Raw genomic sequence first — 27,409 nt, forward strand, 5'->3', positions numbered from 1 at the left:
AACTACCAATATCAAATCCTGTAGAAAATGAGAGTTATGCAGAAAATCCAATGGATGCTAGTTAAAGAGGCCAACATTCAATGCCTTAAAACATTAACACGAGGGAGGGGGTGGGGAAATAAAAAAAACATTAACACGCACACTCACAGGCAAAAGCAGAAAAGTGTGGAGCAGGAGCAAACAGTCACTTAAGGTATTTGAAGGTAACTGCACCTACAGACTGAACAGAGCACACCTGGTAAACCGCAGCCTTGTCTGCAGGAGCTCATCTATCTCAGAAACAATAATCAAATCAGAGGTCACACCTGTGTCTTTTTTCAAGCGAAGCCTTTGCAGTGGCACATCACTTAAACACTTTTACCTAGAGACTGTAATGTGTGGGAATTTTTCTTGCCTGCTTAGTGGAAATAGTCCAAACCTGGAAGGCAACTTCAATAACCCACACTGACTTTTTTTTTTTTGAGACAGGGTCGGGTCTCACTCTGTCACCCAAATTGGAACACAGTGGCACAATCAGGGTCCACTGCAGCCTCAGCCTCCTGGGCTCAAGTAGCTGGGACTACAGGCGTGCGTGCACCACCATGCCCAGCTAAGTTTTTGTATTTTTAGTAGAGACAGGGTTTCGTCATGTTGCCCACGCTGGCCTGGAACTCCCGGACTCAAGTGATCTGCCTGCCTCAGCCTCCCAAACACAATGACTCTTATTACCATCTCCTTAATGGTCCCCAATTCAATTCAGCACATTTTTGTTAGATCCTAACACTTTGTCAGGCTATGGGAACATAGAGAAATGGAGCCCCTGTCCTCATGAAATTCACAATACAGCAGTGAAAAACAGTAAAGCCACAATTCCACATGTGAGGGTGAACAGACAGATGTGCAAGGTAGGATGAGATCTAACCAAATCTGGGATTCATGGAAGGCCTTACTCATGAAGTGATATTTCATCTAGACTTGAAGAATAAAGACGAGTTGTTTGGGTCAAAGAAGGGCTATAGGAACTGTCATCCCAGCAAAGGGGACAGCATTGTAAATTCTCCAGCATGAATGGAGCCTGAAGATGTAGCTCATCCAAAGGAATCAGTAGTTTTCTTGTCTGTGGTATAACTTGAACAGTCAGTAGCAATTCTTGGTTGATTATTTCAAATGCTGAGTATGGAGTATGTGCAAAAGATTGTGGGTGAAAGAGTTGAGTAAACATTTCCTTGACATTTGACGAATTATCACTTACATTTTTTCTTTTTCTGTTTTCCTGCTGTTCATGAGCTGTAGAAAGCTGTAGAATTACTGCTTACAGTCTCACCAACATCCAGGTGTTCTTATTTCTTTGTGCTCTAAAGCTTTTTTTTTTCTGTAGGGGGGGCACCATTTCTAGGTTTTACCACTAAATGTGGGAGGAAGATACTGGCCCTCTAAAGTATCCACACTCTCTCCCTCACCCCTGAACCTGTGAATAGGTTATCCTACAGGGCAAAAGGGACTTTGCAGATGTGGATTAACTAGGTATTCCCAATCTAATCACATGAGACTTTAAAAGGGAGAACCTTTCCCAGCTGTAGTCAGAGGGAGATATAACTCCAGAAGGATCAGTCAGATGCAATGTTGCTAGCTTTGAAGTCACAAGCCAAGGAAGGCAGGTGGCTTCCAGAAGCTGGAAAAGTCAAGGAATCGATTCTCCCCTAGAACCTCCAGAGAAGAATGCAACACCTGCAACACTTTGATTTTTAGCCCAGGAAGACCGGTGTTGGCCTTTTGACCTACAGAAAGGTAAGATAATAAATTGGTGCTGTTTTTTTTTTCTTTTTAAGACGGGGTTTCACCATGTTGGTCAGGTTGGTCTTGAACTCCCGACCTCAGGTGATCTGCCCGCCTTGGCCTCCAAAGTGCTTGGATTTCAGGCGTGAGCCACCACGCCCAGCCCAGAAATTTTTTTTTTTTTTTTTTTTTGAGACAGAGTTTTGCTCTTGTTACCCAGGCTGGAGTACAATGGCGCAATCTCGGCTCATCGTAACCTCCGCTTCCTGGGTTCAGGCAGTTCTCCTGCCTCAGCCTCCTGAGTAGCTGGGATTACAGGCACGTGCCATGGTGCCCAGCTAATTTTTTGTATTTTTAGTAGAGACAGGGTTTCACCATGTTGACCAGGATGGTCTCGATCTCTTGACCTCGTGATCCACCCGCCTCGGCCTCCCAAAGCGCTGGGATTACAGGCATGAGCCACCGTGCCCGGCCTGATGTTGTTTTAAGCCACTAAATTGGTGGTAATTTGTCATTACAGCAATAGAAAACTAAGTCAACAATGCATGTGATACTTTAAAACAACACTCGAATCATAATGCTATAACTATTTACATTCATCTCAGCAAATTTCCTTAGTAACAAAATAATCACATCGAATAAAGAGTCTATTAAAAAACTGCAGGCAAAGCTAATGAGGAGCCACCGTGGATTAAAACACTTTCATCATTTGCCAGGGAGAAAATAAAACCATGCCATCAAGTCAGAAACTTCTCAACTAGTTCCATACAAACCAACAAAAATTGAAAGTATAAATCTAGTGACTTCTTCTTATGCATTATGTCCCATGTGACTCTCAGTGAAGAATAGAGGGGACATATTAGTACTCTCCCACCCCCTACATAATAAAAGACGGGGAAGTGCTGGCCACTGACTGAGCTCTTACATATATTAATATACTGCATGTTCGTACAACACTATATATGTATCATTTTGTCAGCATTTAAGTATTTTAAACACACATGGGTGTATGTGTGTATAAGTCTTTTATACACAGTCTCAAAATATCTAGTAATAATAGTAATGGTAATAATAATTATGACATCTAACAATTATTGAGTATATACTATATACCAAGCACTGTTTTAACAATTTCATTGTTCTAATTTATTTAATCCTCCCAACAATCCTGAGATAGGTACCATTATTATTGCTATTTATAGATACGGTTTATACAGTTTATTTATTTGTGCCAAATAAATAGCAGCACTGGATTAAAATCCAAATATGATTCCAAAGCCTGTGATCTTTATGTTCTGTCATGCTAAAACATTGAAATAAGGCTGGGTGCAGTAGATCACGCCTGTAATCTCAGCACTTTGGGAAGCCGAGGCAGGTGGATCACTTCAGGTCAGGAGTTCAAAACCAGCCTGGCCAACATGATGAAGCCCCATCTCTACTAAAAAAAAAATACAAAAAATAATTAGCTGAGTGTGGTTGCACACATCTGTAATCCCAGCTACTCAAAGGGCTGAGGCAGGAGAATTGGTTGAACCTAGGAGGCAGAGGTTGCAGTGAGCTGGGATCACACCACTGCATACCAGCCTGGGTGACAGAGTGAGACTCTGTCTCAAAGTAAAAATAAAAATAAATTGAAATAATTGTGAGAATAAAGACAGTAAGAAAGATACCCACTACCAGAATGATGACCTCTAAATTCCTATGACATTTTGGTTGTAATCCTCTTTTTCCATTTTCTGTATTCTGCCAGTAGTGTTTTATATGTTGCATTTGCTTTACTAGATTCTAAAGGCAGACACTGTGTTACGGATATTTTTGCCACTCAACCACCCCCACCTTATACACACATAGTCTCACAATATCTAGTAAAAATAGTAATGGTAATACTAATTATGACATCTAACAATTGAGTGTATACTATATACCAAGCACTGTTCTAACAATTTCATAGTCCTAATTTATTTAATCCTCCCAACAATCCTGTGAGATAGATACCATTTTTACCGCTATTTATAGATACAGAAATGGAGGCACAGAGATGTTAAGTAACTTGCCCAATATCACACAGCTAGCAACTGACAGAACCTGGAGAACAGAATCAGTGTGGTTCCAGAGGCTGAACTCATAACCACTGTTACATTACAAGTACACTACCTGTATTAATCAGGGATTCATAAAACCTTTCTTATATCAACAAGTGAGGTGGCTTAATAAAAATAAAAAGTGTGTGGGTGCCATACTAAGTGCATATATATGATGTTTATTTTATTTTATTTTATTTTATTTTGAGATGAAGTTTCACTTTTGTCACCCAGATTGGAGTGCAACGGCATGATCTCAGTTCACTGCAATCTCCACCTCCTGGGTTCAAGCGATTCTCCTGCCTCAGCCTCCCAAGTAGCTGGGAATACAGGTGCCCACCACCACGCCTGGCTAATTTTCGTATTTTTAGTAGAGATGGGGTTTCACCATGTTGGCCAAGTTGGTCTTGAACTCCTGACCTCATGTGATCTCCCCACCTCAGCCTCCCAAAGTGCTGGGATAACAGATATGAGCCACTGTGCCCAGCCCTCTTTTTTTTTTTCTGATACAGAGTCTCACTCTGTCCCTCAGTCTGGAGAGCAGTGATGCTATCTTGGCTCATTGCAACCTCCACCTCCCGGCTTCAAGCGATTCTCCTGCCTCAGCCACCCAAGTAGTTGGGACTACAGGCGTGTACCACCATGCCTGGCTAATTTTTGTATTTTTAGTAGAGACGGTATTTCACCATATTGACCAAGTTGGTCTCAAACTCCTGACCTCAGGTGATCCTCCCACCTTGGCCTCCCAAAGTGCTGGGATTACAGGTGTGAGCGACCACATCCAGCTGATATGTTTCTCTTAAACATCACAAAAACTCTTGTGAGATAGAGATTATTATTTCAACAGTACAATTATACTGTTGAAAAACAGTTATAACAGTTTCAGCTGTTCGGAGAAATCGCCTGCCCGAGATCATTAGTAAGACTACATTTTTCCCATTCCATACACTACTTACCTGATAACAAAAATAAAATATACAATATGTAATATTGATGATTATTATTCCATACAGGGAGACCGATTGGTACAAATTACCCTGCCTCTGGCTGAACATGGTGGCTTACTTCTGTAATCCCAGCACTTTGGGAGGCCATGATGTGGGGATCAGTTGAGGTCAGGAGTTTAAGACAAATCCGGCCAACATGGTGAAACCCTGACTCCACTACAGATACAAAAATTAGCTGGGCATCATGGCACATGCCTGTGATCCCAGCTACTCGAGAGGCTGAGGTGGAAGGATCGCTTGAACCCGGGAGGCGGAGGTTACAGTGAGCCAAGTTCACACCACTGCACTCTAGGCTGGAAAACAGGGCAAGATACTGTCTCAAAAAAAAAGAAAGAAAGAAAGAACAAGAAAACAAATTACCCTGCCTCTCTAACAATGGGCACTGATTAGCCAAACCTATGTGGTTATATGTTTTACAATTATTTTAATAGGAGTGTTCTGATAAAAATAAGGGAAAATATGAAATCAATTTATGATATCCTTCTCTTTGTCTTCTGGCTTTGATTGGCTGCAATGAGAAAGCATGAAACACATTTTCTTTTTTTTTTTCATGAGATGGAGTTTCACTCTTGTATCCCAGACTGGAATGCAATGGCATGATCTCGGCTCACGGCAACCTCCGCCTCGCGGGTTCAAGCCATTATCCTGCTTCAGCCTCCTGAGTAGCTGACATTACAGGCATGCACCACCAAGCCCGGCTAATTTTATATTTTTAGTAGAGATGGGGTTTCTCCATGTTGGTTAGGCTGGTCTTGAACTCCTGACCTCAAGTGATCCACCCGCCTCAGCCTCCCAAAGTGCTGGGATTACAAGCGTGAGCCACCGCACCCGGCCTGAAACACATTTTCAAATCGCTATTCTCTTTGGATATGAGTCAGAGGAACTTAAGTGTATTGCCTAGATTAGGAGGAAGGGGGCAAAATGGAGAGGGCAGCATTCAACTGTAGGCAATGTATGGAGTATGTGGCCTCTGCCTCCAGGATCCTCCCTCCCCACAACTCTTGTGTGAGAACAATTCTAAGAGGAGCACCAACATGGACATACCCCAAAAGACACACAGGCGCTCCAGCGGGGCTGAAAAGGTGGGTGCCAGGGTGGGAGGCAGATAGGATCAGGAAGCATGGGATTAGCATTGTTGGGTAATAAACATGCTGCTGTTTCACAAGTCTGGACTGCAAGAGAGTACACCCCTGAGACGGACATACAACCCTCCCTCTGCCCATCCCAGTCTGGCACAGGAACTGAGCACAAACCAACCCTGTTCTCAACAGGCAGCCAAGAAGCCACAGAAAACGTTCAGTTCTTAACACGGCCTGCCCATTGAGGTGGAACAGGTTTTGAAGGATGATTCCCTTTAACTATTGTAAAAGCTAAATTTCCCTGGTTGCAGATTATCAAAACAAAAATCACTGTCAACACTTGAGAGGTTTGTTCATTTTTTGCTTTGTGTGATCTAAATTGTCAAATGCGATCCTCAGATGAAGATAATCAACTGGCATCAGCCGGAAGAACGAAGCCAACAGCAAACACAATGCACAAGGGCTCACACAGAATCCTGCTGTGGTTTGGACTCCTGGCTCCTGCTGCTTCTCTGGTCTCTCTGCGGTTTGGCAGTGTAACCCTCCACGATTCTGTAAAGTAATAAATCCTCTTTTTTTTTTTTCCTATGCCAGTGGTGAGCTGGACACCACCAGTACCTCTAACAACTGACCCAATACACTCATCACACACCCATCAGGCACCTGAAGAAAACAGCAGTCTGTGACTAATCTAGAAAGCTCCTGAGGGCTCATGCCTGTAATCCCAGCACTTTGAGAGGCCAAGGCAGGCTGATCATGAGGTCAGGAGTTTGAAACCAGCCTGACCAACATGGTGAAACCCCATCTCTACCAAAAATACAAAAATTAGCCAGGCGTGGTGGCAGGAGCCTGTAACCCCAGCTACTCAGGAGGCTGAGACAGGAGAATCGCTTGAACCTGGGAGGCAGAGTTTGCAGTGAGCTGAGATCACACCACTGTATTCCAGCCTGGGTGACAGAGTGAGACTGTCTCAAAAAAAAGCAAGCAAGCTCCTGGAGACCTGGCCCAGTGAGGGAAGCGGAGGCGGAGGGGAGATTTCCTATGAGTCATGCTATCCTTTCCAGCCCTTCAACACCCTACACGCCCCAAACCAGAAAAACTGTCATGTTCCTCCCTTAAACCAGCTTTGACTTCTCCTAATTTAATCCAGACAATTCTGAATACTCTCAAAAACTTTTCAACTTCCACTACCACACAAGAAGTAAACGAGGATTATTGGGGAACCTGACACAAGCCAAAATTTTGTCAGTCTCAGGTGGGATCTTTAAATCCATGTAAGTTGCAGTGTGTATAGAGCACTCCGTTTAATAGAAAAATAATATGGAAAAGGTGGGTATTTCACAGAACAGCAGCACTTCAGAGAAGTACACTAAGGCCGGCCAGGTGCAGTGGCTCACGCCTATAATCCCAGCACTTTGGGAGGCCAAGGTTGATGGATAACCTGAGATAAGGAGTTCGAGACCAGCCTGGCCAACATGGTGAAACCCCATGTCTACTAAAAATACAAAAATTAGCCAAGTGGCGCAGGCCTGTAATCCCAACTACTCAGGAGCTAAGGCAGGAGAATCACTTGAACCTGGGGGCAGAGGCCACAGTGAGCCAAGACTGTGCCACTGCACTCCAGCCTAGGTGAAAGAGTGAGACTCCAACTCACACGCACACCAAAAAAAAATACACTAAAACCAATAGACATACACAGAGACCCAACTCCATTAGTGATCAGGTATATGTAAATTAAGACGTTACTTTACATTCATTTGACGGTCAAAAATTTTAAAGCAGGGCTGGGCACAGTGGCTAACACTTGTAATCCCAGCACTTTGGAAGGATGAAGCAGGTGCATTAGTTGAGGCTGGGAGTTTGAGACCAGCCTAGCCAACATGGCAAAACCCTATGTCTACTAAAAATACAAAAATTAGCCAGGCACGGTGGTGTGCCTGTAATCCCAGCTACTCACAAGGCTGAGGCACAAGATTCACTTGAAACTGGGAGGCAGTAAGCCAAGATCATGCCACTGCACTCCAGCATGGGTGATAGAGACTCTGTCTCAAAAAAAAAAAAACTTAAGCTTGACTGGAAGTTGTTTTACAGGATTTCTCATATACAGCTTGTGGGAGTGAAAAATTTTTTTTTATTTTTACTTTTTTTTGAGCCAGAGTCTCACTCTGTTGCCCAAGCTGGAGTGCAGTAGCAATGATCTCAGCTCACTGCAACCTCCGCCTCCCAGGTTCAAGCACTTCTCATGCCTCTGCCTCCCAAGTAGCTGGGATTACAGGCAATGTGCCACACCACTCTAATTAAAAACAAATTTGATATAGCCTCACTCTGTCATCCAGGCTGGAATGCAGTGGCATGATCTCAGCTCACTGCAACCTCCACCTCCCAGGTTCAAGCACTTCTCATGCCTCTGCCTCCCAAGTAGCTGGGATTACAGGCAATGTGCCACACCACTCTAATTAAAAACAAATTTGATATAGCCTCACTCTGTCATCCAGGCTGGAATGCAGTGGCATGATCTCAGCTCACTGCAACCTCCACCTCCTGGGCTCAAGCAATCCTCCCACCTCAGCCTCCCCAGTAGCCGGGACTACAGGTATGTGCCACCATACCTGACTAATTAGGAGTGGAAATTGGTACAACTGCTTTGGAAAACAGTTTGGCATTATTTTATGAAGTCTAACATCACATGCCCTATCAACCAGCAATTCCGCTCCTAGATATATGTATATGTGCATGTCTTGAATGAAAGAAGCTCTTAACACATGATCAACAGGAATGCAGAAGAATGTTTCAAGAAGTCTGTACACAATAGCAAAAAACCTGGAAAAAACCCAAATGCCATCAACAGCATGAATAAATAAAGTGTGGTATATTCACAGGAAACAATATTATATAGACTCAAAGTGAGTGTTCTATAGCATCAGCACCTGCAACAATATGAATTTTAGCAACATGATAGAAGGGAATATAAATCTCACCAGATTATAGAGCGTGATATCCTTTTTATAAAGTCAACTATGGTAATAAAAGCATACTTTTTAGAAACACAGATGCATAAAACAATATTAAAATGAGAGCAAAGGAATAGTGGAAGGAAAATTCCAGATTGTGATTATCTATGGTCTAGGTACATGTAAATTCCAGTTTTAGGGCCCGTGATGGATTTATGGGAACTTACCACATTTAAAAATTAATTGAGGCTGGCCAGGCTCGGTGGCTCACACCTGTAATCCAAGCTACTCAGATGGCTGAGGCAGGAGAATCTATAAAATAAGGTATATTCAGACATATGGCTTTTACTTTGCTCCCTCTCCTGCCCTATACGCAACTTTTAAAAAGTGGTGTTTTGGCCGGGCACAGTAGCTCACGCCTGTAATCCCAGCAGTTTGGGAGGCCAGGCGGATCACCTGAGGTTGGGAGTTCAAGACCAGCCTGACCAACATGAAGAAACCCCATCTCTACTTAAAATACAAAATTAGCCAGGTGTGGTGGCATGTGCCTGTAATCTCAGCTATTCAGGAGGCTGAGGCAGGAGAATCGCTTGAACCCAGGAGGCCAAGGTTGCAGTGAGCCAAGATTGCACCACTGCACTCCAGTCTGGGCAACAAGAGCAAAACTCCGTCTCAAAAAAAAAAAAAAAATTAATTGAGGCTGAGCTCAGTGGCTCATGCCTATAATCCCAGTACTTTGGGAGGCCAAGGCAGGAGGATCATTTGAGCTAGGTCTTCAAGATCAGCCTGGGCAAAATAGCAAGACCCCATTTTAAAAATTAGGTCTAGTGGTGTACCTCTGTAGTCCTAGCTGCTCTGGAGGCCAAGGCAGGAGGATCCCTTGAGTTCAAGGCTACAGTGATCTGTGATCACACCATGGCACTGGTGAGACGCTGCCTCTTAAAAAAAAAAAAAAATTAATTAAGCCATTCATGGGCCCACAATGAGAGTGTGTCATAGCCTGGGGATTATGATTCATCCATTTCCATGCAACTAGGGTCTAAAAAATAAACAATGCTGCCAGAAAATGCACTCTATTTATCCTAACTTCATATACTCTTTGCCATCCCTAGAGATACGAATAATCCAGAACAGGCCTAGGGGTAGACTGCCCAAGGTCTGGTGTTTGTTTGTTTCTTGTCCTATCACAAGAGGCAGAATAGTACAGTAAGTAAGAGCACAGGCTCTGCGGGCCAGGCTGCCTGAGGGGGGAAGTCTGGTTGCATTCCTTACTGCTGTGTGACTAATACTGTCAGGGAAAATTACCTCACCTTTCCATGCTCCAACTTTCACATCTGTGAAATGGCGCTGGCAGTGACCGTATTATAATATCTGCTACAGAAAGTTATTTTAAGGGAGGGGTGCAGTGGCTTGTGCCTATAATCCCAGCACTTTGGGAGGCCGAGGCAGGAGGATCACCTGAGGTCAGGAGTCTGAGACCAACCTGACTAACTTGGTGAAACCCCATCTCTACTAAAAATAGAAAAACCAGCCAGGCATGGTGGTGCGAGCCTATAATCCCAGTTACTCCGGAGGCTGAGGCAGGAGAATTGCTTTAACCCAGGAGGCAGAGGTTGCGGTGAACTGAGATCTCACCACTGCACTCCAGCCTGGGTGACAGAGCCAGACTCCTTTTCCAAAAAATAAATAAATAAGTAAACAAACAAACAAATAAAGTTATTGTAAGAATTACATGAGTTAATTCACCCTGAGGTCCCAGAATAGTGTCGTTGCTCTCAGTGCACAAAGTAAGCCTTACTCAGCAAAGGTTATTATGTTTATCTCTTGTTTAATATCACAGTGAAAAGCTTAGGAAATGCTCTTCCCCCAGGTATATCCTAAACACTTCTGGAGCAGGAATATCCCCACAATTCTCTGGGAAGATCTACTGCACCCAGTACAACACCATCCTCCTTAGTAAGGCTGTGGTAGACTAAAGAAACGGAATCTGTTTGTTCCTTAAGTACCCTTACATTTTTAAGAAAAGACTAGAAGGCTCACGCCTGTAATCCCAGCACTTTGGGAGGCCAAGGCGGGCAGATCGCCTGAACCCAGGAGTTCAAGACCAGCCTGGGCAACATGGCAAAACCCAGATACTCAGGAGGCTGAGGCTGGAGGACTGCTTGAGCCTAGGAGGTCGAGGATGCAGGGAGCCATGTTTGTCCCACTGCACTCCAACCTGAGTGACAGACTGAGACTCTGTCTCAAACAAAAAAGAAAAAAGAAATGACTAGAAAGAAGTTTTGGACTTGCCTGTGGTTTTTCATGGAATCTCTCCGTGTATCATTAACATAAATAACCAAGTTTTTGTGACACATCACTTGTCTGATGGCTTTAAATAACATAGGCTCCCACTGGGTGCAGACGCTCGTGCCTGTAATCTCAGCACTTTGGGAGGCCAAGGCGGGCGGATCACTTGAGGTCAGGAGTTTGAGACCAGCCTGGCCAATACGGTGAAACACCGTCTGTACTAAAAATACAAAAATTAGCCGGGCTTGGTTATGCGTGCCTGTAATCCAAGCTACTCAGGAGGCTGAGGCAGGAGAACTGCTTGAACCTGGGAGGCAGAGGTTGCAGTGAGCCAAAAATCACACCACTACACTCCAGCCTGGGGGACAGAGTGAGACTCTATCTCAAAAAAAAAAATAAATAACGTAGGTTCCTGTCATCTTCTAAAATAAACAGCTCAAAATCTCTGGATTGAAAGCTTGTATAATTTATTAAAATGAAAACTATTCAAATCTTTATTTGGGGCCTATTTATACTTCAACTATAAGCAATTCTAAGAAAAGGAGTTATCTGGTTTCTACAGTGTTAATATGGTAGAAATCATAATTTAGAAAGAACACAGGGTTCTAGAGATATGATTGGTAACAGAAAAAAAAACACATGTGACAACATGGGAGAAAAAAGGCTGAAACAAACCAGACAAATAATTCATATCAATGCTCCATGAACATACTGTCGCCTCTCAGCAGAAAACAGTTCATGATAATGATCCCGAATCATGAAGAAAAGGCGATCTCATGTTAAATGTACTTTGTTTATCAAAAGAAGAGTAGTCTCAAATATTTTCCTTAAATATGCCATAAAAATTTTTAAATAATGTTTTTTTTTTCTTGGCAGAATCTCCAGGATTAGTTGCAAATGGACCACTAAGTAACTAAATGGCTTGGCCTACCCTAAGACAGTTGTTGAGTACAAATCAATTAAACCTCAAAGAATTGCTGCCAAAATTATGAATAAATGAATTCGCAGAAGTTAACAATCCATTACACAAATACTGTCATTTGACTGGACTTAAAAGTGAATTTTAATACTTAAAAGAATGAGTTTTAAGTTATCTGGAAAGTTAACCTGTGTGAAATGATTGGTTCTCTCAGATCATCTTCAGTAAATAACGACATAAGGAAGTTTTTATAGCTTTTTCTTTTACAGATAGGGACTTACTCTGTTGCACAGGCTGGAGTGCGGTGGAGTGACTTTGAAATCCTGGACTCATGAGCTCAAGTGATCCTCCTGCTTCAGCCTTTCAAGTAGCTAGGATTATAGGCGTACACCCCTGCATATGGCTAATTTTTTATTTTTATTTTTTTTTTGTAGAGATAGGAGTCTCACTTTGTTGCCCAGGCTAGTCTTGAACTCCTGAGCTCCAGAGAGCCTCCTGGCTTGATATCCCAAAGTGCTGGGATCACAGGCATAAGCAACCTCATCCAGTCTACTAGAGCTTTTTAATAAAGATACCAAAACATGCCTACACAAGCAATTTCTTGGGGAGGCAATTCACTTCTTCCACAAATGTGCCTACCTTCAAAAATCTCTGAAAGCTCTTCAGAAATAGTTTAATTTTTATTTCAGTCTTAACTCGTATATCTCACGGGAGGAAATGCTACCATTTCAGTTCTGTGCCAGGCATAAAGTACTGCAGGAACGTCAAAGATCTCTGTCCTTTAAAAGGCACTCTCCCAAGAACAATAGAAAAAAAAAAAAAAAAATTTAAAAAAAAGGCACTCTCCCAGGCAACGAATAATTATACTTCATGTTACAATACAGGAAGTGTAATGATGAGGTAGGAACAGGTACACAGAGGGGTACCCAACTGAAGATGTCTGTCAGGAGGGAGGAGAGGAATCAGGGAAGATTTCTTAAGTTGGTGCTGACAGCGAACACATCCCAGGACGGAACTACAGGTGCAAAGGTGCAGGTGAGGCATGCACAAGCGAATCACCAGCAGGTCCATGTCGCTGGACCCAGTGCCAAATGAGAGAGGGACATTCTGAGAGGTGAGCCTGGAGAGGGAAGTGGGCCAGTGATGGAACGCTTCATAGTTCATGTCGAGACGACTGAGCTCTAACAAAATGACAAGTGCCATATGATTCCATTTTATGCAGTATCTAGAGAAGTCAAATTCATAGAGACAGAAAGTAGAACGGTAGCTGCCAGGGGCTGGGGAGGGGGAGTGCAGAGTTATTATTTGAAATGTACAGAGTTTCTGTTTGGGATAATAAACAAGCTTTGGAAATGGATAATGGTGATGGCTGCAAGTGTTACAAATGTACTTAATGCCCCTGAATGGTACCCATAAAAATGGCTAAAATGGTACATTTTATATTATGTTACATATATTTTACCACAATTTAAAAAAAACCTAAAAAAAAGAATTATTATGTTCAGGTAAAGAGGAAGAAGAAAGAGGAAGAGAGGAGGGAAAGAGAAGGAGGAGGGGCAGCAGTTTGAGCTCTAACCAATAAACAGTGGCTTTCAGATTCGTTTTAGAGACAGAACCCTTTCTTCAAACAGTATTGCTATAGACTTAATATTTGTGTCTCCTCAAAATTCATAATTGAAACTTAATTCCTAATGTGATTCTGTTGGAGGGGGCCTCTGGGAGATGATCAGGTCATGAAGGTGGAGTCTACACAAATGGTTAGTGTCCTTACAAAAGGGACTCCAGAGAGCTTCCAAATCCTTTGTACCACGTGAGGACACAGCAAGAAAACGGCTATGAACCAGGGACACCAAACCTGCAGACACCTCAGTCTCAGACCTCCAGGCCTCCAGACTGTGAGAAATAAGTTTCTTTTGTTTATAAGTTCTCCAGGGTGCAGTATTATTGTTATTGATCTTGCATCAAAGCCCAACTATAAACCAAGCAATAGCAACATACCCTGGTGGGCACGAGAGGCCAGCCTAGAAGCCCGCCAGCTCCTATTCCCTACTTGTGTCCCATGGTGAACCCTAAGAACCTCCAGGGAACCCCAAGAGCTCCTCCAGTCTGCAAACCACTGGCGTAGGTGATGGGAAGCAACCCGAAAGGACTTCAGCCTGAACATAATGCAGTGAGATTTCTTTTTTTCTTTTAATTTTTTTGGGTAAACTGGTTATATCACATGAGACTTCTGAAATAGTAAAGCAGGTCTGGGTTTTAGAAACAAATGAATCTATCTCAGCTTTGCCTCTCACCAGCCAAGTATCCTGAGGAAGTTACTTATCTGCTCTGTCAAAACAGACTAAAAAACCTATTTTTGCTGGGCATGGTGGCTCACGCATAATCCCAGCACTTGAGAGACTGAGGCAGGCGGATCACCTGAGGTCAGAAGTTCGAGACCAGCCTGACCAATATGGTGAAATCCCGTCTTTAAAAAAATAAATAATAAAAAATTTTTTAAAAACCTATTTTTATAGGATTGTCATGAGGATTGATGAAATGTAAGTAGGGTACCTATTCACAGCAAATTTTCATTTGATGACAGCTATTAATACTCTTGTATTCGGCATCACTCTGACTTCTGTGTAGCAAGACGATTGGGGAGGAGGCTGGTGGGGGCATGGATGGAAGTTATTACAAGAGTCTAAGTGAGAGACGATAAAGGCTTGAACTGAATTGGTGACGATACGGATAAAGGGGGAGGTGGACTCTAGGACTATTCTGGAAATGCTGTCAAGATGGGGAATAAGCATCGACTTCCTTCAAGTCAACCAGAAGAAAGAAGCAAAGAAAAGAAGGTATAACCCAAAAGTTGTCTAGAACTGGTCTAGGGGAAGAAGGGGACTACAGCCGGGGGCAGAGAGAGGGGCCAGAGGCCCAGTGGGGGGTGTGCTGGAGAAAAGCTTTCCAGTTCCACTCTTACCTCTCCCTACAGTACATGCCTGCCCCTTTAACAACTCCCTGAAGCGTTGAGAAATTAGTAAAACAGGTTCAGGCTGTCCAGCCAGCAATCATTCCTCCACCCACCCTCTCCAAGCTCCTTAGGCTAATGGGCAGCAACCTAGAGAGGCTGCCTCCTCCTTCTTTCAGAGCAGCTGATAGGAATAGCTTAATGGAGGGTCACTGAACAACAGAAATCAACAGGGGTTCTGCGGTGCCCGGGGTTTCTCCAACCTAGTGTCCATCCCCTCCCCTCTACCTGAAGGGACTCAGACCCAAGCCTGGCTGTCGTCTCTTTCTTCAGCACATATAGGACCTGTATGAGAATGAGCATCACAGTGATGTCTGTGGAGGCTGGGAGCTGGAAACTGTCTGGTTGTCTAACACTGGTGGACCATGGAACCACAGAATACTCTGTAGCAGGTAGAAACAATAGACTAGATCAGTGGTTCTCAACCAGGGATGATTTTGTCCCCCAGGAGACATTTGGCAATATCTGGAGACATTTTTGATTATCACAACTGGGAGTTGGGGGTGAGGGTGCTAGACTGGCTTTTATTAAGTAGAAGCCAGGGATCTACATCTTACAATGCACAGAACAGCCTCAACAAAGAATTAGTCAACTCAAGGCTGGGCACGGTGGCTCATCCCAGCACTTTGAGAGGCCAAGGTGGGTGGATCACTTGAGGTCAGGAGTTTGAGACCAGCCTGGCCAGAATGGTGAAAACCCATCTCCACCAAAGATACAAAAATTAGCCAAGTGTGGTGGCAGGTGCCTGTAATCCCAGCTACTCAGGAGGCTGAGGCAAGAAAATCACTTGAACCAGGAGGGGGAGGTTGCAGTAAGCCAAGATCACGCCACCGCACTCCAGCCTGGAGTGAGAATCCATCTCCAAAAACCAAAAAAAAAAAAAAAAAAAGAAGAAGAATCAGTAAGCTCAAAATGTCAAAAAGCCTGAGGTTGAGAAACACACTAGATGAACAAAACAACATGACTGGGTCACAAACATATAATGCTGAGTGGAAAAAAAAAAGATGTAACCTTTTATACAATACCTATTGATATTAAGGATTCATTCTCAGTCATGCATCCCATATTTATTGTGAATCTATTGCAAGGTCAGTAACGCAATAATCAGAGTATATATACAACAGTGGCCAAAACTAGATATGATTCCTGACTCCTGGAGTCTAGTAGAATGGCAGATATTAAATAATTTCATAGTAAAAAGGGGGGAGAGAGGAAAATTTATGGAGATTAGTAGAATCTAGAGTTCCCAATTCCCCAGGGAATTGGACAAGCCACAAAAGATCCCTAACTTTACATCTTTGTTTAAATAACACTATAAAACAATATCCTCCAGCAGGGCTACATACCAGCTTAGGATTTATGTTGCATACACAGTGAGCACCCAATAGATGTTTGTTGATTGGATAAAGGCTATACAGTTAAGCACAACTAAATGACTCCTTCAAAATGTCTGGGCTTTACCCTTTGGAAGGCAGAAACCAAAATGAAAGGAGAAAGCACAGGTCTTCCCCAGACTTGTTGCTAGACAATAACAAGGGGTGTGGGTGTTGGCCAGGCGTGGTGGCTCACACCTGTAATCCCAGCACTTTGGGAGGCTGAGAAGGGCGAATCACGAGGTCAGGAGTTTGAGACCAGCCTGGCCAACATGGTGAAACCCCGTCTCTACTAAAAATTAAAAAAATTAGCTGGGCATGGTGGTGGACACCTGTAGTCCCAGCTACTAGGAAGGCTAAGACAAGAGAATCACTTGAACCCAGGAGGCAGAGGTTGTAGTGCACTCCAGCCTGGGCAACATCTCAAATAAAAAGAAAAAAAACTTCAGCTGAGCACGGTGGTCCATGCTTATAATCCCAGCTACTTAGGAGGCTGAGATAGGAGACTCCCTGGAACTCAGGAGATCACACCACTGCACTCCAGCCTGGGCAAGACTCCATCTCCAGAAAACAAAGGAATGTGGGTGTAGACTGACCACCAATTATTTCCCTCCTCCAGCCCATGCCCCCTTCACACCAAGCTACTTGAAGTTCCTTAAGCAAAATATTTTCGGACACTTCCCAGCCTAGACTACCCTTCCTCACCTAGGCCACCTTGAAAACTCACTCATGCTTCATAATCCCGATCAACTTCCCTCTCAAGCTCCCAACCGTATCTTACCGTGGTAGACTTGGTCTCTGCCCTCTTTTGTGCCATTTCTGAACACTTATCTTTATAGCACTTAACATAACTTCTTACCATAATTTTATTATGAGTTTTCTCTAGAGCAGGAACTTAGTCCTATCCTATATGGCCAAACAGACTAGTCTGAAGCCTAGAACATTATAAATGTCCAAGGCTTGGTGAATGAAAGAATCAATGAATGGGCCAGGCACGGTGGCTCACGCCTGTAATCCTAGTACTTTGGGAGGCCGAGGTGGGTGGATCACTTGAGTCATGGAGGTCGAGGCTGCAGTAAGCCATGATCATGCCACTGTACTCCAGCCTGGCCAACAGAGAGAGACTCTGTCTCAAATAATAATAATAAAATTAAAAAACAAGAAGTATTCTCAGATATTCCTGGAAGTCCATGGCCTTCTATCACAATATTTTTCACTTGAGTTGACAGCAATAAATGACAAAAGCCAAAATTACAGAGTCCACTAAGGAATATATGATTCTCATTATCATGAATGCCTGGAACATATTAAGTGTTCAATAAACTTTTTTTTCTTCTCTCTTTTCTTTTTTTTTTTTGAGACAAAGTTTCATTCTTGTTGCCCAATCTGGAGTGCAATGCCGCAATCTCAACTCACTGTAACCTCTGCCTCCCTGGTTCGAGCAATTCTCCTGCCTCAGCCTCTGAGTAGCTGGGATTACAGGCATGCACCACCACACTCGGCATATGTGTGTGTATACATATATATATGTATGTATATATATATATATGGTATTTTTGGTAGAAACAGGGTTTCACCGTGTTAGCCAGGCTGGTCTGGAACTCCTGACCTCAGATAATCCGCCCACCTCGGCCTGCCAAAGTACTGCGATTACAGGCATGAGCCACCGTGCCCAGCCTCAATAAACTTTTACTGAATGAGTGATCTGATATTCCTAATCATAGAGAAAAGTTGTCTGTACCCTATGGGGGCAGGTATATTAGGAGCTGGGGTCACTGAGAACATATCCTCCTCATAATGAAAACAGAACAAAGTCTAGGTCCCAGTCTTCTCCCTATATTTAGTACCCCGTTGCCCAAAAAGGCTGCTCTTGCCCCTTTTTGGTAAAAGGAGCAGAAATGACCTATGTGGTTATAAATCTTCCTCTGTATCTTGTCCATATGATGATAACACATCACATCCATTCACCAGCCTCTTTCTACACTATCCTACCCTTGGTTCCCTGGCCACAGGTGGGGATTCACAAAGCTTAACTCAAAGTTGGGACATGAGTTTTGACAACAAATTTCAAAATATTAAGTATAAGGAGTGCTGGTTATCTGGTAAACCACTCTTTTCTGACTGCTGGGTTGGATAAAGAGAAACTGCAATTCAAAATCCAAGTGCTTGGATGCCTGCCAGAGGTAGGAACCTTTGTCATCCCTCAGTCATTCACTCATTCATTCATTCATGTGCTAAGGATTGTGGGAGATATTAAAAAGAAAAAGACAACATTTCTGCTGTTAAAGAACTTCGTCCATGGCCGGGTGTAGTGGCTCACGCCTGTAGTCCTAGCACTTTGGGAGGCTGAGATGGACGGATCACCCGAAGTCAGGACTTCAAGACCAGCCTGACCAACATGGAGAAACCTCGTCTCTACTAAAAATACAAAATTAGCCAGGTGGTAGGGGTGCATGCCTGTAATCCCAGCTACTCAGGAGGCTGAGGCAGGAGAATCACTTGAACCTGGGAGGCAGAGGTTTCGGTGAGCCGAGATCACACCATTGCACTCCAGCCTGGGTAACAAGAGCAAAACTCCATCTCAAAAAAAAAAAAACAAAAAAACTTCAGCCATATGGAACGTAAAGATGCCCACAACCAGCTATTACATAAGAAAGGATAACTCAAAAAATTTGTGTGTGGAGGCCGGGCGCGGTGGCTCACGCCTGTAATCCCAGCACTTTGGAGGCTGAGGCAGGCGGATCACCAGAAGTCAGGAGGTCAAGACCACCCTGACCAACATGGAGAAACCCCGTATCTACTAAAAATACAAAATTAGCCAGGTGTGGTGGCTAGCACATGTAATCCCAGCTACTAGGGAGGCTAAGGCAGGAGAATCGCTTGAACCTGGGAGGCAAAGGTTGCAGTGAACCAAGATTGTGTCATGCACTCCACCTTGGGCGACAAGAGCAAAACTCTCTCTCAAAAAAAAAAAGAAAAAGAAAAAAAAAATCATTGTTAATTCTTATCACATCTTGTTAAACAGACATCTGCCTGCCATATCACCTCCCCAGCCTCAAGGCCACTGGCATTCCTGAAGCAATCACCACATGTTCCCATCACCCAAGAATAGAGAGCTGATGGTGACAACTAACCCATGCAGAGCACTGAAGGGATCCAGGCTCTGTCTGCCCTCTCGTGCCTAGTCACCCAATTAATCCTTATAACAGCTCTACAAGGCAGGTACTGTTATTACCTCCATTTTACAAATAAAACTGGAGCACAGGCCAGGCACGGTGGCTCACGCCTGTAATCCCAGCACTTTGGGAGGCCAAGGCAGGCAAATCAGATCAGGAGTTTGAGACCAGCCTGGTCAACATGGGGAAACCCCATCTCTACTAAAAATACAAAATAATTAGCTGGGTATGGTGGTACACATCTGTAATCCCAGCTACTTGGGAAGCTGAGGCAGGAGAATCACTTGAACCAGGAAGGCTAAGGTTGCAGTTAGCCAAGATAGCACCACTGCACTCTAGCCTGGAGGGCACAGCGAGACTGTCTCAAAGAAAAAAAGAAAGAAAGAAAGAGAACTTAGGCCGGGTGCGGTGGCTCACACCTATAACCCCAGCACTTTGGGAGGCCAAGGCGGGTGGATCACGAGGTCAAGAGATCAAGACCATCCTGGTTAACAAGGTGAAACCCCGTCTCTACTAAAAATACAAAAAAAAAGAAAAAGAAAAAAGAAAACTGGAGCACAGAGAAGTTAAGTGACTTGTCCAAGGTCACCCAGCCAGGATTTGAGTCCAGAATGTGGATATCCTTAACTATTACGCTCAATTGCCTCCCAGCTGAGAACTTAAAACAAATGTATCAAGACACACACATCTGGATTCTACAAGGTGGTTTTTAGCCAACTTTCCCCTTTAAACACATGCATCAATTTAAAACTATATTTATATGATAAAAAATGCTTACACCTTTATTGATCTAGTTTTTTAAATGGTATGGCTTTTCCGGACATATCTTTCACAATCTTTAAAAGGAAATTCGCTTTGTTACTACGAAAAAAAATCAAGCCAGGCCAGTGGCTCACACCTGTAATCCCAGCATTTTGGGAGGCCAAGGCAGTTTGATCACCTGAGGTGGGGAGTTCGAGACCAGCCTGGCCAACATGGAGAAACCCTGTTTCTACTAAAATGCAAAATTAGCCAGGTGCAGTGGTGCATGCCTGTAATCCCAGCTACTTGGGAGGCTAAGGCAGGAGAATTGCTTGAACCTGGGAGTCGGAGGTTGCAATTAGGCAAGATCGTGCCATTGAACTCCAGCCTGGGCAACAAGAGCGAAACTCCGTCTCAAGAAAGAAAGAAAAAGAAAAGAAAAGAAAGCCTGTCTGTTTCATGAGGTGCCAGTGGCCAACACTGTTTAGACTAGGGCTTGCAGGCACCACCCCTTACAGGTCATCTTATCGCCTTGGGCAAATTGTTTAGCCTTCTTAGTTTCTCCAGCGGCAAAGTGGATGTAACAATAGTGACATCTCCTAAAGTGGTGAGGATTAGTTGATATTATCCATATATATTGTTGTTACAGTACCTGGCACAGAGCGAATGCTCAATAATGCCTTTCACTATTTAGGTCGTGGGTTCTCTCATTTCCAGAGTGCAAGTCCTCCAGCAACAACAGTAATGCTTTCCCCAGAGTCTCTGCCCACTCCTTAAAAACATTTGTCCCTACTTCGCACCAAGCATATTAACACCACCAACAGGCTTCCCTGGACCCCAGGCCTGGGGGTGGCCATGTCACCTGGCTCAAACCCAGGAAAGAAGCCTGGCTCTGGTCTCCCTCCCGCCTGGCAACAGCACAAAACTTAACCAGGATTTCTCACTTGTGTCAACTCTTGAATCATCGCGCCCGGTTTGGCGGGCTCGGCAGTAGACGGAATGAGGGCGCCAGCGCCAGGAAGTGGCGTTCACCCACCTCCCCAGCCCGAGGTGGGCACCCCTCCTTCACAGCATCCCTGGGGACCTGGTTCCCTCTCCGGCGGCACGCCACCGAGGACTGACCTAACAGTGCCAACAGGGTGGATTCCCCCCTCAAATCCTCTAAAATACATTGCAATGATTTCGAACAGGGAGCCGAGGGAGGCACACCATGTCCGAGGCCAGGTGAAGCACAGCATCCCTGACGCACGTGTTGAGCCCCGAACCGAAGTCCGTGCAGCCTCTGCCTCCCTGCCGGGGCCTCAGAGCTTGTGCTCCGTGTCCACGTGCGCGTCAGGCCCGCAGCCGCCCCAGTGCCCCAGCGGAGCTGCGGCGCACGCGTTCCACTCACCAGGTGAAGAGTTTGCCTTTTATCCTGCGCAGCAGGCTGGAGAACTCGCCCGCCGCTCCCTCGGCGAGGGGCTCAGGGGTGTCGGGGCCCGCCGGCGAGGCTGCCTCCATGGGCGCCCTTGCGCGTCTCCGGCGCCCAAGACCCGCGAAGTGCCCGGGTCCCGGAAGACAGGAAGCGGCGCCTGTGCGGCCGGCGGGGGCTCGGCTCCGGCCCTTCGCTCCCTCCCTCGTCCGCTGGCTCGCGTCCCTCTCGCTCCTCCACCAGGCTCCTTCAGCGACCAATCATTAACTGTCAAACCCTAAGGGCCAGACAATACATTTGCAGATTACAACCTGGCACCTCCAGGGTGGCAGGAGGAGAAATAGCAATTTTTTTTTTGTCTTGGCAGCCGAGCCTCATTGTTGAGTGGCACCCAATGTGCCTTTCAGGTTTTTAGGGTTCCTTGTTTGAAATCACAAGATACGGTGACACGAGGTTATTGTAGGTGATTTCTGAGCTAAGAAGCGGTGAGTGAGCAGCGAGTTGGAAGCAGTGAGCGAGTCAGAACTCTGCAAACTGAAAGGACAGACTGACCCCGCCCCTTCCCTCCCACTCTCCCTCCCACTGGCTGAAGTGTACTTGGTAGCTTCATTAAAATAAGTAAAGGCTGGTGGGGCTCTTTGGCTCACGCTTGTAATCCCAACACTCTGGGAAGCAGAGGCAGGTGGATCACCTGAGGTCAGGAGTTCGAGACCAGCCCGGAAAACACGGTGAACCCCCCCCGTCTCCACTAAAAACACAAAAATGAGCCGGGCGCGGTGGTGGGCGCCTGTAATCCCCAGCTACTCTGTAGGCTGAGGCAGGAGAATCGCTTGAACCCGGGAGACGGAGGTTGCAGTGAGCCAGTATCGTGTCTTTGCACTCCAGCCTATACAACAGAGCGAAACGCCGCCTAAAAAAACAAAAACAAAAACAAAAACTGAAGGAGCTTCAGGTGTCGCTTTTTCCTGCAAAAACATGGATAAGATCCTAAAAAGATCTTGGAAAGGTGCCTTTGTGGCGTGGATGGAGGCGTATCCCCTTCCTCGCGGTGTGTTGGTTTCCGAACTCAGTTGTCTCCGCCGTGCCAGGGAGGGAGACGGTGCCAACCCCCGGCTCTCGGCCGGGAAGACCTGCCCTGGCCACGCCTTCCGAGGCTTCCGCAGACCAAAGAGGGATTAAGAGAGACTAAGATCTGGGGTCGAAAATTTCCTGTGACTGATCCCCTGCTTCAGGAAAGGAGGAGATCCAGAAGACAAAAGAAAAGGCGTTGGGACCTTTTTTTTTTCCTGGCCACCTCCTTTGGGGGTTCAGGTGGGGCAAAATAAACCTATGTTCGAATAGACAGGCTATGCAGACTAGCTGGCAATTCTGTAAGAGGAGTCTACAAAAAAAAAAAAGCTTTTGAAAATGAAATATGGCTTCAGGAACCCCAAGTTTAGCAGCTGCAGGAACCTCCAAAAACCTTGAAAACTAAGAATGTGGTCATCCAGAGGACTAATTAAGTATTATAGTACAAGCATATCATGAAACAAGAGGACATTAGAAGCATATTTAAGATCTCGGTTTTGTAACGTAAACAACTCATTAAACCCTGCCCTGCGCTCCTGGAAAACAATGAAGATTAAGAAACCTCCCTAGGCCGGGTGTGGTGGTTCACACCTGTAATTCCAGCACTTTGGGAGGCCAAGGCAGCCGGATCACCTGAGGTCAGGAGTACCAGACCGGTCTGGCCAATGTGGTGAAATCCCATCTCTACTAAAAATACAAAAATTAGCTGCTCGTGGTGGTATGCGCCTGTGATGCCAGCTACTCAGGAGGCTGAGGGAGAGCTGCTTGAACCCAGAAGGCGGAGGTTGCAGTGAGCTGAGATCAGGTCACTGCACTTCAGCCTAGGCAACAGAGTAAGACTCTGTCTCCAAAAAAGAAAAGAAACGTCTCATCCTTTTTTCTTTTTCAAAGATTTTGGTTAAATTTCTCTTCCTCTCCACCTCTGAACTTTCACCCGCCCTGAGTCTGAGCCCCAGGTAACCTCTCCTTAATGGCCCCTCCTGAAAAGCTGGCCTCAGAGTGAAACATTCTCTGATCTTATCCAATTGAGCCACCTTTTCATTCCACTTCCCACAGGTAGGGAATAGACCCCCTCCACCTACTTCAGGAACTCTTCCCACCATCCTCACCCATCTCCATTTGCAATAATCACTTCAAATAAAGTCTCCCCTTAACTAAATCAGATTTGGATTTTTTGTGTTTCTTTGTTTGTTTGTGTGTTTTTGAGACCAAGTCTCCTCTGTTGCCCAGGCTAGAGTGCTGTGGCTCCATCTCAGCTCACTGCAACCTCCGCCTCCCAGGTTCAAGCAATTCTCCTACCTCAGCCTCCTGAGTAGCTGGGATTACAAGCGTGCCGGGCTAATCTTTGTATTTCTGGTAGAGGCAGGGTTTCCCATGTTAGTCAAGCTGGTCTCAAACTCTGGACCTCATGATCCACCTTCCTCGGCCTCCCAAAGCAAAGTGCTGGAATTGCAGGTGTGAACCACCGCGCCAGCCCAGATTTGTTTTTTATTTGCAATATGTATAGTAGTCACTCCCTTACCTGAGGTTTTGATTTCCACAGTTTCAGCTACCACAGCCAATCACCCTCTGAAAACAGGTGACTAGAGTATAGTAAGATATTTTGAGAGACCACATTCACACAACTTTTGTTACAGAATATTGTTATAATTGTTCTATTGTATTACAAGTTACTGTTAATTTCTTACTGTGCCAATTTTATAAATTAAATTTTTATTATAGGTATGTATAAGAAAAACAGTATATACTGTATAGGGCTGAATTCTATCTGCAGTTTCAGACATCTACCAGGGGTCTTGAAGCATAAGAGGGGACTACTGTGTTTGATTATGTGAGTATGAAGAAAAATATAAGATACACGTCAACACAAGTAACTTTAAAAGAGGGTGGGGGGCCAGGTGCAGTAGCTCATGCTTGTAATCCCAGCACTTCAGGAGACTGAGGCAGGAGGATTGTTTGAGCTCAGGAGTTTTAGACCAGCCTGGGCAACCTGGTGGGACCGTCTTTAAAAAAAAAAAAAAAAAAAAAACTGAAGAGTGTCTGCAAAGTTATTTAAAAAAAAAAAAAGAAACAAAGAAAGAAAGCATAAAAAAGGGTGGTGGTGCAGAAAGCAAGAAAAAATTTTAAATTACACTTAAAAAAATTCCAGCACATATGAGAGAGTCCCTTTTTTTTTTTTTAGATGAAGTCTCACTCTGTTGCCAGGCTGGAATGCAGTGGCATGATTTCTGCTCACTGCAACCTCTGACTCTCTGGTCCAAGCGAGTCTCCTGCCTCAGCCTCCCAAGTAGCTGGGATTACAGGCACATGCCATCACAGCTGGCTAATTTTTGTGTTTTTAGTAGAGATGGGGTTTCACCATGTTGGCCAGGATGGTCTCAATCTCTGACCTTGTGATCTGCCTGCCTCAGCCTTCCAAAGAGCTGGAATTATAGGCATGAGCCAGCAGATAGAGTCTGCACCCAGCAGATAGAGTCCCTTTTATGTAAAATGTATGCTTTTGTATAAATACATAATACTAAAAGATGAATTTCGACATTGTGGCAAGCTGAATAATGTCCCCCAAAATATCCAGCTCCTAATCCCTAGAACCTGTGAATGTTGCCTTGATGGCAAAATGGACTTTGCAGATGTGATTAAGTTACACACCGTGAGATGGAAAGATTATCACGGGCCATAATCTAATCACAAGTGTCATAGGAAGGAAATGAAGGCTGAGCATGGAGGCTCACTCCTGTAATCCCAGCACTTTGGGAAGCTGAAGTGAGTGGATCCCGAGGCCAGGAGTTTGAGAGCAGCCTGACCAACATGGCAAAATCCCAACTCTACTGAAAATACAAAAATTAGCCAGGCATGGTGGCACGCACCTGTAATCCCAGCTACTTAGGAGGCTGAGGCAGGAGAAACACTTGAACCTGGGAGGCAGAGGTTGCAGTGAGCTGAGATCGCACCACTGCACTCCAGCCTGGGCGACATAGCAAGATCCTCTTCCAAAAAAAAAAAAAGTGGAGGGTATTGAACAGAAAGAAATGTACAACAGAAGAAAACAAAGTGATATGACAATGGAAGCAGAGGTTAGAGTGATGCGCTTTAAGAACAGAGAAAGGCTAACACAAACCAAGGAATACATGCAGCCACCAGAAGCTCAAAGGCTCCAGAAGAAAGTAGCCCCGACAACTTTAGGCTTGACTACAGGCCAATGAAACTGTTTTCAGACTTCTGACCTCCAGAACTGTAAGAGAATGAATCCATGCCGTTTTAAGCAACTAAATAGGTGGTAATTTATTACAGTGACCATAGGAAATAAATGCAGATGTATACACACTAACTTATAGAAACCAGGGTACACCATCAAGTGAAAAAAGCACATTGATGATTGTATAATATGACTCCATTTTAATAAAAGCTACCAACTAAATTCTTTATGTACACATATATTGATATATTGATAGACATATGTTTGCTGTGTTCATATAAGCAAGAAAAAGGATGTGGAAGAATACATAACAGACTACTGATAATGTTTAAATCATGTCAGTGGTTGGGGATGGGGGCAGGGAATTAATAAGGGGGTGAGAGATTGTCATATATATCTTCATTTCATGCTCTTACCATGAGCATATACTGCTTTTGCAATTTTAAAAATATACAACTAAGGCATTTTTCAATAGGTCACATTAATCTTAATTTAAAACGTGTAAGCTGGGCCAGGTGCAGTGTCTCCTGCCTGTAATTCCAGCACTTTGAGAGGCCAAGGGTGGGTGGATCACCTGAGATCAGGAGTTCAAGACCAGCCTGACCGACATGGTGAAACCCCATCTCTACTAAATACAAAAAATTAGCCTGGCATAGTGGCGCATGCCTGTAATCCCAGTTACTCGGGAGGTTGAGGCAGGAGAATCGCTTGAACTCAGGAGGTGGAGGTTGCAATGAGCTAGGATTGTGGCATTGCACTCCAGCCAGGGCAACAAGAGCAAAACTTCATCTCAAAAAAAACCATATTAGCACTTTGGGAAGCCGAGGCAGGCAGATCACCCGAGGTCGGGAGTTTGAGACAAGACTGACCAACATGAAGAAACCCTGTCTCTACTTAAAATACAAAATTAGCCAAGCATGGTGGTGCATGCCTGTAGTCCCAGCTACACAGGAGGCTGAAGCAGGAGAATTTCTTGAACCCAGGAGGTGGAACTTGAGATGAGTTGAGATTGGCCATTGCACTCCAGCCTGGGCAACAAGGGCAAAACTCTGTCTCAAAAGAAAAAAAAAAACAAACATATTAGTCTCAACATGCCACCCCCAGGAGACAATGGGGCCAGGAAATATAATTAACCACTGACATGGATTCTAAAGTTATGGACAAAATTATATGTATTTCTTAAATACAAAATCCTCCTCAAAAAGTGGCAATAGTAGTACTGCTCTAGCATTGCTACAAAATGAGCTCTTCTCTGCTGAGGAGTATTGATCAGTCTACCTTATTTTGGTATCAGGATTAAAATACATTGAGTGGAACTGTGGGCACCGATCCACAAGTTTATGTCGATGGAAG

At 44.5% G+C, this 27,409-nt stretch overlaps 1 protein-coding gene across 2 annotated transcripts in view; it reads right to left on the reverse strand.

Annotated features, from left to right (window-relative positions):
- The window catches only part of SLC35F2 (solute carrier family 35 member F2), a 66,161-nt gene extending 44,260 nt beyond the window's left edge, over positions 1–21,901 (reverse strand). Inside the window, exon 1 of one of the 2 annotated variants that reach the window (XM_012474527.3) lies at positions 21,772–21,901. In XM_012474527.3, the coding sequence (XP_012329950.1) occupies positions 21,772–21,881 (110 nt within the window). In that variant the 5' untranslated portion in view covers positions 21,882–21,901. Of the gene's footprint in view, positions 1–9,100; positions 9,169–21,771 lie in introns of those variants that run through there. The other variant, XM_064375390.1, reaches the window with a different exon arrangement.
- Between the last annotated feature and the right edge of the window lie 5,508 nt (positions 21,902–27,409).

Source organism: Aotus nancymaae, unplaced genomic scaffold (assembly GCF_030222135.1).
Source record: "Aotus nancymaae isolate 86718 unplaced genomic scaffold, 86718_ANA_hifiasm-v0.15.2.pri h1tg000012l, whole genome shotgun sequence".
Taxonomy (NCBI): domain Eukaryota; kingdom Metazoa; phylum Chordata; class Mammalia; order Primates; family Aotidae; genus Aotus; species Aotus nancymaae.